General features: G+C 63.5%; 3 protein-coding genes across 3 annotated transcripts; 1 reads left to right on the forward strand and 2 right to left on the reverse strand.

Moving 5' to 3' along the window:
• Positions 1-2,394: 2,394 nt before the first annotated feature.
• Positions 2,395-4,924, reverse strand: TRAVEDRAFT_125655 (uncharacterized protein; the record flags this gene model as incomplete). The annotated part of the gene is made up of 5 exons (XM_008041325.1): positions 2,395-2,826; positions 2,920-3,902; positions 4,195-4,486; positions 4,556-4,657; positions 4,781-4,924. The coding sequence occupies 5 exons, from the start codon at positions 4,922-4,924 to the stop codon at positions 2,395-2,397; spliced, it is 1,953 nt and encodes a 650-aa protein (XP_008039516.1).
• A 1,787-nt stretch (positions 4,925-6,711) lies between these two features.
• Positions 6,712-8,542, reverse strand: TRAVEDRAFT_126795 (PH-domain-containing protein; the record flags this gene model as incomplete). The annotated part of the gene is made up of 4 exons (XM_008041326.1): positions 6,712-7,227; positions 7,325-7,906; positions 8,030-8,374; positions 8,450-8,542. The coding sequence occupies 4 exons, from the start codon at positions 8,540-8,542 to the stop codon at positions 6,712-6,714; spliced, it is 1,536 nt and encodes a 511-aa protein (XP_008039517.1).
• A 4,278-nt stretch (positions 8,543-12,820) lies between these two features.
• On the forward strand, positions 12,821-13,616 carry TRAVEDRAFT_168936 (Acbp from Moniliophthora Perniciosa; the record flags this gene model as incomplete). The annotated part of the gene is made up of 5 exons (XM_008041327.1): positions 12,821-12,916; positions 12,988-13,009; positions 13,074-13,137; positions 13,205-13,277; positions 13,336-13,616. The coding sequence occupies 5 exons, from the start codon at positions 12,824-12,826 to the stop codon at positions 13,396-13,398; spliced, it is 315 nt and encodes a 104-aa protein (XP_008039518.1). The 3' UTR covers positions 13,399-13,616.
• Positions 13,617-13,892: the final 276 nt, after the last annotated feature.

Genomic DNA, 13,892 nt, shown 5'->3' on the forward strand with positions numbered 1-13,892 from the left:
CCCCAGAACACAATAGGCCCGAACACACGCGGCGCGCGCCAAGAATAGCGAGCCCTGCCGTATCGCGCCGCGCGCACGAGGCCCGCTCGTTGAGTGCTGTTTGCGTCTGCGTATACAGACGGCGGTCATGCGCCAGTGGGACGAGGCCCGCGCAGGCCCCGGCATCGCTGATGCACATCAGCGCCTCCGCGCGCGCCTCGCAGCACTCTCTGGCAGCACTCCTGATCTGCGGCGGCCAGAAGCGACTTCCCCAAGGCGCAAGGGGCCGCCACAGACGCTATCGCAGGCCCCGGTTACGAGACGTCGGCCCACTCTTCTCCCCCCTGGATCACGGTGTAACTCGAAGGGGAGAGGGGATGGCTGACTGACAGGCTGCCGGCAGGGCTTTCCCAGCGCCCCGCAACGAGGCGGGCGGAAGAGCGGGGGGTGGCACCACGGTGTCCTGAAAGCAAGCCTATCGAGCAGGGAGGGGTGGACGTACCTGGCTCGAGACGTGCGGTCCACACGGGAAGCCCGCCACGCGCAGGGCACGCGTCGCCCCTCCGTGCACGACGTCGAGGAGCGGCGGTCCGGGGTCCTGGCGCGAGTTTTGCAGAAGTTCGCGTCGGGAGGAGGTGCCCGTGCTCCGCCGCAGTGCGCAGCTCTCAGCTCCAGCATCCGAGCGCGAGCAGAAACAGAATGCACACCTATGCCGGGTATGTAGTCAGCGACCGTTGTATACGACGACTCAATGAACGCTCCCGACAGAGGTCCTCTATAGCCCGAACGAGGACGCCCAGCCGGAGGCTCGGCGTCGCACCCGACAGCGCGATACTTGCGGAAATCGCGCGTCTGCATGCGCCCGTCTTCGCAGCGTATGCAGCGACGCAGCGCCGGGGATATGACGTAGGCCTTCTGCGCTGCACAAAGGCCGGACGTGCGTGAGTGCGAGGTCTGGCCGACGCGCACCGAGCACGGTGCGCTTCCGCGGCGTCGGTCCCGGCTGGAGGCTGCGCTATGGGAATCGGCGCCCTGCGAAAGGCAGGCTGCATAAGTCGTCCATCGTCAGCCGAGCTGAGGCGCACTCACGCGGCGCGCGGCGGCGTTCGGTAGCTCGTTCCTCGTCCGTAGCACTTGCACTGCGCGTCTGCGTTTGTCTCCCTCTGCCCGGGGCGCGGAGACTAGTGCTGCTTGCGTGCCGCGAAGGCGAACGCGGGGTCGCGCGAAGAAGCCTTGCGAAGATGGCCATCCGATTAGATCGAGAAGCGCGACGCGATAGAAGGGCGGAAAACCTCACGCGCATCCTCCACCAGCATGTCTGTCTGCCAGTGGCCCGAGCTTCTGCAGCATCACCGCCGCTCGCCCGCGCTGCCGTTCGTGGCTCGCGAGCCCGAGCCTGCCCAGCCCCGCCCCACTACTACTACGGGCGCACCGGCCCTAACTTCGCCTTCGCGCGCGCAGCGTACCCCAGCTTCCCACCCTTCGCGGCCGGCCGCTTCGCGCCTTCCTTCCCTCTTCCCTCTTCCCGCTTCGCCCCGCTCGCACGCCTGCAGGCGTCCCGAGTTGGCACGGCGACTCGCCTCGCGCGGCGGGCACGGGGCACGGAGCCAGAGACACAGCATTGTCGGACGCTGGAAAGGGAACGGGAACGGGTGCTCGGAGAGAGAAGCAGGTACAGGAGAAGGTTCAACGGGCACGCGGCGGTACGCTACAAGGAATCGAAGCGGGGGTGTGCGCGGGCAGGTGGCTGGGACGCGAAGCACATTACGTGGGGGGTGGGGTGGCTCTGAGGGGAGACGGGGGTCACGGACGGGGCGTGCGGGGCGAGGCGAGGGCAGGGCAGGAAGCTGAAGACGGAAGGGGGAGACGAACTTGGCGCGGAATGAAAGGGAAGAAGTTCGAAGGCAGGGGCGGGCCAATGGTAGCGCGGGCAGATCGTAAGCGACGCGTGGGGCGCAGGATCCTACGGTGCAATATAGCGGGTGTGAGGAAAGGTGCAGGCAGGCGTACGATAGGCAGGAGTAGAATACATACATACATGCAGGCAGGCAGCAGCACAGCCGGACGGAGCAGCGCAGACCGGGCAGTACTCTCTGTGGCTTTGTATAGACGACTCGTAGGGCGTGGGACCAGGCAAGCCTAGCGACGGGGACGACGGACTGGTCTGGTATCTGTGCGGGGGTAATATGGTTTTACAGTGGTGCGGTGGCTGTGGAACTGTGGAAGATGCGGTTTTTCAGTAAGCATAGTAGACGCGATCAAAGCAACGTGCGTAGAGAGCAATCCAAACCCAGAACGAGGAGGGAGATGAGATGAGAGAGAGAGATGAGAGAGAAGGGGATGAATGTGATGGAAAAACGGAGCGACGATTGTGTGTGTGTGGAGGTGGCCGGAGCGTGAACGCGATCGGGTCTTCTATACGAGGAGGAGGAGGTCGGGGTTGCTCTCGCGCATGACCCTGCGCCAGTCAGTCGGCCGGTAACGCCCCGCGTCGCGCTCGGCGTCGCGCTGCTCCCACACGTTCTGCATGAGGCGCTTGACCTCGCCGACGTTGCCCACGGACTCGCGCTGCTGGTACTCGAGCATGCGGATGAGGAACCCGCGCTGGCGGTGGTCGTCCGTCAGGCACCCGCTGATGCAGATCCCGAACACCACGCTGCGCACGACGCTCCGGTGCACCGACGGCGCGTCCATCGGGATCCGGCTCAGCGCGTCGATCGTCTCCGTCACCGCGTTCACGATCTCCGGGCACGCCGGGTAGTCGCCCGACAGCACCGTGTGCAGGTACACCTTCGCGCTCGCGCGGAAGATGTCGTTCGTCAGCCGCCGCCGCTGCACGACCTCCGCCTCCGTCGCGCCGCCCCCGCCCGCGTGTTGCGCGTACATCGACACCGGGTGCTGCAGCGCCTGCGGGCCGTACATCCCCGGCTGGAGCGGCACCGCGAGCGGCTGCGGGGACGACGGGCCCAGGAGGCGCTCCTCGATGTCCGCGCCGCGGTGGACGAGGTCCGGGATGCTGAGCGTGCCGCGGTGCAGGTGGTTCTCCTTCCAGTGCGCGAGGTTCGAGATCTCCGCGATCGCGAGCACGATCTTGTTCTCGCAGCCCATGACGGGCAGCATCGAGATCTCGGGCGCGCTCGCCGCGGGGTCGCCGATGTACGCGCCCTGCGCCGCGAACAGCTGCCGGTACACCTCCAGGAAGCGCGGCACCGTCTGCGTCGTCACGCTCGCGAGCACGTCGAACCACATCGTCGTCTTGATGATGAACCGCGTGCTCTCCGGGCACTTGCGCAGCGCGTCCTCGGGCCCGTAGAAATGCGGCGCGTTGAGCAGCGCCTGCACGTACTCGCACGCGATCCCGAGCCAGAACGCCCAGTCGCCGCGCCCGCCGGAGAAGAGGAAGCTGGAGACAATGTGGAGGCCGGCCATCGCGTCGCCCTCCGTGTACTGCGTCCGCCGGTTCGCGACGGCCAACTGCACTCGATTGAAGATCATGTTAGCGTCCGTGGTTTGCGCCGGGTAACTTAGGCTTAAGTGCAATGCGGAGAGCACGCATGCCGCGTCTCGAGCCTCGGCGCTGGTCTGGATGAGCTTGATCATGAAGTGCTTGATGGAGTCGTCGGCGAGGAGATACTGTATTGGCAGCACTCGGGCGAGGTAGTGCTGGATGAGACGTCCTTGTTCCGACGGAATGGAAAGACCGAGACCGTTGACAGCCATGGGCATAGGCATTTGCGCACTCTCCGGACTCGCGATATGGTCAACATCGTCGTCAGACAAGGTGTTGGGATCGAGGTTGTACGATTGCGCCAGCTGCGAATGCGGGTGGTTGTAGTAAGTCGAAGGCAGGTATGTAGGAGCCGATATTGAGGAATTCATGGTGGTCGACGCCGGATAATATGATCCACCAACATGAGGGAGCCCTGCCAACAGAGGAGGGCATTAATCATGATACATTCATAATACACTAATAACGGTACGGCGCCTTACAGGAGGAGGAAGCAGAAACTATGGAGGTAGGAGACTGTATCATAGTAGGAGCGGGCTGGGGCTGAGGCTGAGGGGCGGGGGCAGAGGGATGGTACATGAGCTCGTTCACGTTCGGCAGCATGGGGCCTCGGTTCATGGCGGGATCGTGTCCCAGCTCCGGAATGGCAGGCTGCCAGTCTGCGAGAGTTCACTACCATGTAGGCGAGAAGTTAAGAGGGTACATACTGTGGCCATACTGCTGCTGCTCCGGGGGCATGGTAGTGTAGTGGGCAGGGGCACGCTCGAAGGAGGTGTTCATGCCGTTGTGGGGAGGTCGTGGCCCCTCGCTCGAGGAGGTAGCGGAGAGGGTGGGAGTGGGGGGGCTCGAGGGCGACGTGTGGAGGGAGTCGACGAGGACGAGGACGGGAGGGTCCTGGTCTGTGGAACGCGGGCCCGAGCCCGAGTGCCCTTTGATCATGCCCTGCGAAGCAAGGAAACTCTTGATCTTCTCGCGGAGCTCAGTGACGCTGTTGTTCTCCTTGCGTCAAGGATCGGGCAGAGTCAGCCCCTATCTCGACAGCGTGAAAATTGACAAGCGACGACTCACCCTCATCCACTCTGGACGCTTCGCGCCGAAACCGAGACACTGCAGCCTGAGGCGAACGCAGGTCTGGCAGGCGCCATCATCGTTGGGCTGCTCGTCGCATTTCTGTTTGTCGTGGGGGTAGAGGGGAATGAGGTGGCGGTTGTGAGAAGAGGAGGGAAAAGGCGCGGAAGGGGAGATCGGGGTTAGAGATTGAGGAGAACGATGATGAGCGCCTCGAGGACTAACCTTCCTACGGATCCTGCAGGTGTAGCAGCCCGACTTAGCACGGACGGCGCCTTTTGGCTTGGGCGCTCCGGGCTTCTTTTGGGATCGGGCCTGCGTAGAGGCGGAGGAGACCACCTTGCGGGGGCTGGAAGGAGCGTCGGGCATGAAGCGGCTGGTGGAGGTGCAGAGTGATTATTTATTGGACGGGGGGAGTGCGAAAGAGAGGCGGACGCGGACGGGGAGTGGTGGGCGGTTGTTGGGAGAAGGAAGAGAGGGACACTATATGTACCCCAGGGCGCTGGGCAACAACCGTGCGACTTTCCTTTCGTTGATTCCTTTATTTTCCTTTATTTACTCCCCTTATCGCCCGGGCCCCCGGCCACCGCCCCCACCTTTCCATACGCGTCTAGTCCCCTGCGTCGCCAGACACAGCCTTGTCCCATCACGTAACCGCTCGGTATTCTTAATTTTCGTCCTTAGCTCCCTTGTCAGCGCAATGACGGGCGTCCCGCCGCGTCCCCCGCAGAGTCTCACCACGCCGGACGAGCTCGCACCACTCCGAAGCGGGCGCGCCCCCGCCCGGTGCAGAGCGCAATCAGGGCGCTGGGCTGCGGTGTCCGTGCGCGTGAGCGGTGCGGACGAAGTGGGCAGCGCTGGAGAATGGAAGAGCGCCCTCAAACTCTGTCTGGCCGGCGCTCGCCCGGGGGAGGAGGCGGGAGCCGAGGGGACGGGCAGGGCGTCCTCGTGTCGACCCGCTCGTCTGGTCACAAGGCTTGCCCGATAAAACCCACAGCCGCTGAGATCGGATCCTTGTCATTCTCTTTCTCAGGCACCCGACTAGCCGCCCGTCCCCGTCGTTCTAGGCTCAGCGCGAGCCCCCTCTCCCCCGCGACTCTCCCTCCTCGCTGCTCCCAATCCAGCTTGGTCGCCGGGCGGCTGCAGCACAATCCAACTCTGCCCCCACACAAGCGACCCCTGCCCGACGCCCCGCACACACAACGGCCTTTCTCGCTCGCCCATACAGTCCGGACAGACAAATTGCACGCAGCTGACAGCGCTAGCACGCGCGAGCTGTCCAAATGGGCCTTCGCCTGCTTCGTGCAGCCTGCGCAGTACAATCGCCGCACCGGCCAATCGTCCTCCCCACGGCGCTTACCTAAACCTACGACCGCCCTCGGATCCATCGCTCGGACACGATCAAGACATCTCCTGACAGATGTCCCGACCGCCCGTCTCCACTACCACCCACTCCCCCGGGGCGCCCTCCCCCCCACCGTCCAGCGCTGCCGTACGCTGCACCTGCCCAGTCCTAACGTACTCGGTCCTCGTCCGATCAGATTATTAGCCCTGCTGTTACTCTACGCAGTAGCACAGTCGAATGGCATTATTGTGATCGTCGTCGCCCCCGCGCACCCGTGCACGCACGTTCCGCCGGTACTCTACATACCGTCGATGCAGGGTCCGCGCGCGACCGCGCCGCAATACTGTATTATCGTACAACCTGTTCTCTGCGTTTCACCCGCCAGCAACCCATCACCACCCGCCGCGCCATGCACTGGCTGCCCATATGTATCTACGCTGCCATATTCCTCGCTAGTGCGGGGACGCGCCCGGAAAGCGAGAGAGATCCATCCATCCCCGGCGCCCCCGATCGAGGCTGCTTGCGAACGTCGACCGTCGATGCGGACGGTGCGGTCCCCCAGATATCACACCGCTCGAAGCCCCCGCGTGCGATGCATCTCCCCACATTCGCCTGATGAGAACAGCAGAACAGCACCAGCGCCGCCGCAGCGATGGCCCGGCAGCACCTCTCATTCTCTCTCCTAGCAAGTACCCTGCTCCCCCACGTTCGCCCCTCCAACCCGCCGCCGCCGGAGGAACGAGACGGGCGGATGACGCGATGGCCTGCGCGGCGGCCTCGCACGCGCACGAGAAGGCCTCTGCGGAGACGTCTAAGATTGACGTTCCCCCGATGCCGCTTCTTGTTGGGCGCCCGCGCCGCCGGGTGATGCATTGCTCGCTGGGCCGCCCACGCCAAACGGCCCTCCCCCGCTCAGACTCAACCGCCGCACGATAGAGTCCCGCCGCCTGCCGGTCGGAGCGGGGCCACTGCTCGGGGACGTCGCGAGCTGCCCTGGGGCGGACGGGCTCGCGACGGGAGGTGTTGCGTCGCCCGGGAGGACGCCCTGTGTCGATCGGCGGGCAATGAGCGCCCGGATCGCACTCAGCCACTTGATCTCCTCCTCCTCGCTCGGCGCACAGAGAAGGAGGGTGCGTTTCGTCGTGACAATCTTGAACGTCTGCGACCGGTGCGTGGCGTCCCCATCGTCGGGAGAAGACGAGGAGGGCACGGGCGGCGACGTGGCCGACGGGGACGTGACGCTGGGCACATTCCGGTGCGCCGGAAGGTCGTACTCGAGCGCGTCCAATATCATCGAGAGCGGGATTTGACGGTGCGCCTTCGTGTCCTGCATGAACGCCGGTATGACGAGCGCCATGAAGCCATATCCGTCAGCACGCTTTGCCTTCGCGAATACAATGCGGGTGACTGAACCGAACACGCACCATGTGGCTCCGAGAATAGATGAGCTTCTCGCCGCTGAGTACGAACCATCGTTTGTGCCAGTTGTGCCGGCGAGATCCGCACTTCATCAGATATCCGGAAAGCACTGGCTTGGATGGCGAGGCAGCCTCGGAAGTGGAAGTTGGCGCGGTAGCAGATGAAGATATTGGGAACGACTTTGGGTTCGGCGAGCCATCGTCAGATTCCGAAGACGTGAGCTGATGAGCATAAGGCGAATGGGATGGCGAGGAGGACAGGCGGGACGGGCCGCGGGCTGTACCAGGTGTGGTCGGGATTGGGATGGGCGCACTGACAGAGTTCCTCGTCGACGTGGACAGAAGTGCTGTACGCGCCTCGTTGATGGCGTGCACCCAGTCCTGCACCTCCGATTGTGATCCCGCCTGGAGATAGAAGGTGCGCACAGGCGAGACCAGTCCCAGCGTGTTCTGGTGCTTCTTCAGCACGACAGGCGTGCACGAGTGTATGTCCGTGAGCTCGAGCAGCCGCAGGAGCTTGTACTCCGCCGCGGTCTTGTAGAACGCGAGGTGCGCTGGGCGCAGCACAAACCACCGCTTCTTCCACGTCTATTAGACGTCGAGGGGGATCCGCACCCAATCGAGATCGAGCGGGACGCCGAGGACGGGACGGGAGGGCAAGCGCGAGCAGATTAGGCACTGCAAGGCGCGCAGAGCGAGATGGCAACGTACCTTCCTGCGTTCGCCTTTCTTCCATAGGTACCCGGTTTTGATCACGGTCTCGTCGAGGGAGCCTCGCGTCGCCGCGCTGAAGTCCTCGACCCTCCAGCCACCCTCCTCGTCATCCGTGCCCTCTTCAGACTCCTCGCCGCTACCTGACCCTCGCTCGGCGATCACGGAGAGTGGTGGCTGGGTTGCTGCAGCACCCAGGAGGGCACCGGCCGTGCTGGCCGCGGACATGGGGGACGGCGAAACCACATCCGGCGAAAACACCGAGTCCGAGTCTGATTCCGTGCCAGACACTGCGACCGAGGAAAGCGTGGGCTTCTGGACAGAACGCAGCAAAGACGTCAGCATCTCATTTGTTAAGCATTAGGGGGTCGCTTTCCGCCTGCGGCAGTGGCAAGCGCGGTTCATATAACACACCTTTACATGTGGCTTGCTAGAATGCACGGAGAGCTTTCGCGTGACCTCCTGGTGGGTTGGCGGTGGTACTGAGCGCGAGTTGGAGATGCTGGAGGCCATCTGAGCCGCCGTTAACGCGTGAATGAGAGAGAGCAGACGGTGCACAGGACAGCGAAGGCACGGTCGCCGTCGTTGTCGTTGTGATCACCTTCGCGAGTGATGACGGCGCTCATCGGAGTGTCGGAGTTGGGACAAACAATAGTGCCTTCCTTCTATTTGTTCGGTCTCCGCCACTCTCCGATAGGGTTCGAACTTCGCTGATAGACCGAGTGGCACTAATGACCCGGTGGCTGAAACAGAGCGTCAATCGCTTCTGAATCGGGCGAACATGACCTCACCAGGAAAGTGCGTTTGCGCCTACAGTGTTCTACACAACGACATGGTACGTACAGCGGACACTGCCCACCGACATGCAGAGGCAGGCCTGCTCAGTTACCCGTCAAATAAAACACACCAGTGCCATTGCAGTGCGAAAAACCCGACCCTGACGCCAAGTTTTAATCACCGGATACACGTAAGGCGTGCGTTCATCCCGCTGAAGTTTACTGCCTGCACACTGCTTGGAAGCCCTCCCAGTAACGGCATCGGTGAGCCCATTCAGGTGTCGACCATCGCACGGGTAATTTTGCTTACCTCGCCGCGCAGGCAGACCGTTCCGGATCTGCCTAGGTAGCCAACTATCTCGGAGGGTCGGCCTCGCGCAGTCGGCATGCCGCTCCATCCGCGCTGTACGCCCCCTCTTCATCATGCAGCCCTGACATCAGTGACAGCGCAACCCATGCATTGACAGGCCAGGCGTCTTCCCAGCCGTGCAACAAGGATTAGGAGCGCCACACGCGCCTGCGAGCCTTCTGCTTCAATCCAGCAAGGGACCGACCGCTTCCGAGCGCGCCGCACCGTGCCACCGACAAGTGTGTGCGCGTGTACTACCACGTTGGCAAGCCGCCTGCTTTCTGCGCCTGTACACCATGCCTGTCATTACGAGAGCCACGGTTCGCGGCTAGAGACGTGATGGCAGCGTCCCAGCCGGGTAGTGCGTCTTCTAGTCCCAAGCTCGGGTCCGGAAAGCGCGCTGCTCGTACTCGCCACCTAGGATGTCGGCGCGTTATCAGCGCGCATACCTCCGGGGTCCTCACAGACTCCTCGGCCATGATGGTCAAGCTCTGCACGCACGAACACATCGTTGTCCCGGCTGGTCGGCACTCTGTTCGTCTGCGAACAGCTGCGTGCCCGGCTACCAGCTCGAGTCTCCACTGCTTCGCAGAGCCCCGACCGCGAATTTCCATTCTGCATCCCCCTTCGGCAGGCTCGAGCTCTCGGAGGGCACAGCTGCTGCTCCTGACCGCAGCGACCCAATGACCGTGCATTTCGTCGGTATGACACCTTGTGCATCTCCCAGACGACGCTCCGACCGCCGCATTCTACCCACAGCGCCATCGCCTCCGCTGGCCAGCGTGAGCCCATCGCGTTGTATTTCACCAGTCGCGCTGCGGTGGCCCCGCTGCGCCGCGCCCCAGACGCTTCTCACACCTCAGACGGGGCTGATATCCGGCACAGCGGCGGCGATCCACGTCGCACTGGGGCGGTAAGGCACGACATCGCTACGGGCAACATTGAACCTTCGCCAGCGCCCCAACACTCGGGGTGCTCTGGTCCTTTCCCCTTCCAGTGCTCTCGCCCGCACGGGCACTGGCACGCGGCGGACCCAGTTGTAACCACATTCCACAGTGTGCATTGTCAGGCTGAACCTTTTCCGAAATAGCAGAGTTCGCGAACACGGTGGCAGCGCCGCATCGACCCCACCGTGCGGCGCCTCCCCCGACTGGCGGCAGCCCTCGACGGCCAGGCCCTCGATCGCGGCCGGTATCCTCGTGCCTCTGTACACTCGCTGGTCAGGCTGCACAAGGTTCCGTCAGCCCTGCGCGTCGCCTACTCGCCGATCACCCCAGCGGTGCCCGCGTCCCATTCAGTCCGCGCACACATTGGCATTCCACCCCGTCGCGGCCGCGGCGAACATGAAGGGGGACACACGCCTGAGGCTGAGGCAGGCACGTGTGGCTCGAGGCTCGACACCGCTTCCGGGAGATCATTGCGGGCGCGGGAGCTGTTGCGCGACGTCTGCGCGGGCGGGGTCGCCCCCGAGGAGCTACGATGAAGGCCCGCGTCGGACACCTTCTCCAGGCTCCTGCCGTCAGAGTGAGCCCGTGCGCACCGGCGAGGACGTCAGGTGCTGGCCCGCCGCTGGGCTCGGGGTCCAGCCGTGCAAAGGGGAAGCGTTGGGCATGGTCCGATGGGGTCTGTGCGGGCTCGGCGGGGGCTTGTGATTGAGCTTGACTTGACGCACGCATCTCCGAATAGGAAGTTTTCGCGAAGCGCGTATGCAGATACAAAGATTACTGCGGCGAACGGTCTCGTGCGCCGGAGACGAGGTCGGATGTTGCGGTTAAGTGGATTGTATGAGCCCTGGCGACGGCGGGATAGAGGGATAGAGTGCGATGGTACTAATTTGGGCTGTCAGATAGAGGGACCTTACCCGCCAGAATCCTTTGGCGTGTCCTGTCCTCGCCGTGGGTTCTGCTTCTCCATCGGAAATAGGGAGAGGCTGCGCAGGGACAAGGAGTCGCCGAGCGTATCCTTGATGCGTTAAGGGGAGGCCGACTCGCCTGCCCCGAGGAATCCCGCCCGAACGATCATCCTACCTAGGATGGTCTCAAGAGGGGCTTGCCAGTGGTTGGCGCGTGCAGGACCTGTGTCTTCTGACGCCCTTACCGCGCGCCTCTCATGACGCCTGTGATGCCTGAGACCGCACGAGAAGGAGGAGGGGTCTTCTGAAAAGCGCGCGAGAACAAGGCGAGCGTACGCGCCGCGGAAGGCTTCTGCCAGCCTTCATACTCAATCGCTATCGGGACAAAACGCCCGAACATGGGAGTGATCGTCCGTATTGGGCGTTTGGATGTTTAAAAAATAGCCGCAGCGGGCGCCGCCTCGCAGGCTGGGAGCAACGAGGCCTCAATGAGTCTCCTTGCCGGCCTCTGTGCCTGCCGTGCAGCACGCAGCGTCGCCCGACGCTGGGAACACATCGGGAGCGCTAGCGCTTGTGACTCTGCAGAGGAGTGAGAAGCGGCGAAGGCGACAATTAATCAACGGACCGTATTCCCCATCCCGGCTGAACGGTTCAGAACCCCCGGACAATTGTACAACACCTCGTATTTGCAGACCGTCGGCCACTGCCCGTCGGACACCGAGAGTTCAGAAGACACGAGTGGGGGCAGGTATATGCAATAGCAGGGTCCTGGTCCGTGCGGTCGTAAATCTGCCCATGCAGCACCATTTGATATCGGACGACGAGCACTTCGTCGACCGAGCCCCAATCAGTCATGCCCGCCGTAGTCAGCAGCCAGAGCATGACGCAGAGCCGTTCGAAGAAGGCGCACCGAAGCACTCACAGTGGGAATGCTCGGCGACGCGTCCCGCCCACGCCCCCCAGGCCCCGGCGCTCGCGAACCACAGAGGGAGCACGGGGCGCGCTGCCGCTCGAGGCGGGATAGATGGGGGACTGGCGCCGGGCGTGGACATACAGTACTGCCTCCGAGTCAATGGTGCGATGGCGATCTTGACGCCGACGCTGGCGGGGGGCCGCTGGGTTTTCGCCGTCGTGATGCGCTCTGGAGCGCCGACCGAGCCACCGCGCCCGCGGCTGTCGTTGTCGAGATCTCCCGCTCAAACGCGGAGGCAAATGGCCAGGGGCAGCGAGGGCGCCTGCGCGTGCCCGGCTAGGCAGGTATTGGCAGGTTGGCAAGTCGGGGTCGGACACAGCGTCGTTCGATATAGCGCAGAGTTCTGCGCTGTTGGCTTGTACTTGCGAGATGTGTCGCACCGTGCCAGGGTTGTCGGCTCACGACATATCACGGAGTATCGTGCACTCCGAGGCCCTGAAGTCGTGCAAGGCTGCTGCGAGTGTGGACGGAAGCATTTGCTGCTCACCCCGAGGCACCGCCGGATGAATGTCCGGCCATATGCAGACATCGGCTCTGCAGCACAGCAGTTTGGTAGGGACGCCGCCGAGGCACGCGCGCTCGTCGTTGTGGGCAGCGGGGGTGGGACGATTGACGACGATGAGCCGACGGTTGGAGAGATCGACTGGAGCGTCGCTGGAGATGAAGCTTGTCGAGCCGTGCAGCGCAGCCCCGGGGCCTGCCGCGGGCGCGATCGCTGGGATCGGGAGCGCGTCGATGCGGGCGGCCCTCCTCGATTACTTAGATCGGCGCGGGGGTGCTGATCTTTATCTCGCATACCGAGCTCATCCTCTCTCTCCTCACCACCACACACAGCACCTGCAGTATGTCACAGACCAAGTTCGAGAAGGCCGTCTCCATCGTCCAGAGCCTCCCCAAGGAGGGCCCCATCCAGCCCACCCAGGACGAGCAGCTTCATGTGCGTTCGCCTCACACGGGTTAGAACCTGCCCAGGGCGCGCTGCTGACAGCACGCTATTTACGACGCCAGTTCTACAAGTACTACAAGCAGGGTGAGTGCCTATCATCTGTCAAAGCATATCACCCGGCGTCGGTCTGAAGAGGGCTTCCGCGCAGCAACTGTCGGCGATGTCAACACCTCCCGCCCTGGCATGCTTGACTTCGTAGGCAAGGCGAAGTGGTATGACGCGTGGTTCTCCCGCCCTTTCCGCATTCGCTGACATGTCCTCCCTTCTATCTTCGCTCAGGGACGCGTGGAAGAGCGTCGAGGGCACCTCGAAGGAGGATGCGCAGACGAAGTACGTGGAGAAGCTCCTCGAGGTGAGTTTGTCCTGCCTCCGCCGACGCGAGCTGCCCCGCCTTACGCGCCCCGAAATAGATCCTCAAGCGTGCGGACTCGGAGGAATCCAAGAAGTTCGTCGCGGAAATCGAGGCCGCATAGGCGGTGCGTGTACGAGTACAGCAGCAGCAGAAGTCCGTGCGGAATGTATACCACCAGTGTCTGACTCCCGGCCACATTCCCTGCGATGGTCAGGGGCGAACCTTGGGCTATTGGGCGCGTCATGAGGACCGGGCGCGGTCGTGGACGGGGTGCGGCTTCTGCTTCGGATGTGAACTGCCTGGCTGGTTGCCGTGTATGTGCAGCGCCGGCGTCAGTCCAGGGACGGACCCGGGGGAAGAAGACCCGGGGTGTTATCCAGATATCTGCATAGAGGGAAGCCTGAATCGGTGCGCGTTTCAGGCGAAGGCGAAGGCTGGATCGGAATCGCAGATGGCGGAAGCAAATGCGGTCAGAGCACGCAGCAACGGCCTGGCGGCATGCTGCTGATCCTGTGCGGCCAGCCCGAGCCTGCACTTGGGAGTTTCTGCGCAGAATCAGACGGAGCCATCTCCGTAGCCGCTCGGCTCGCCCCCACGCTCGGTGGCACTGATGCG

Source organism: Trametes versicolor (assembly GCF_000271585.1).
Source record: "Trametes versicolor FP-101664 SS1 unplaced genomic scaffold TRAVEscaffold_7, whole genome shotgun sequence".
NCBI lineage: Eukaryota > Fungi > Basidiomycota > Agaricomycetes > Polyporales > Polyporaceae > Trametes > Trametes versicolor.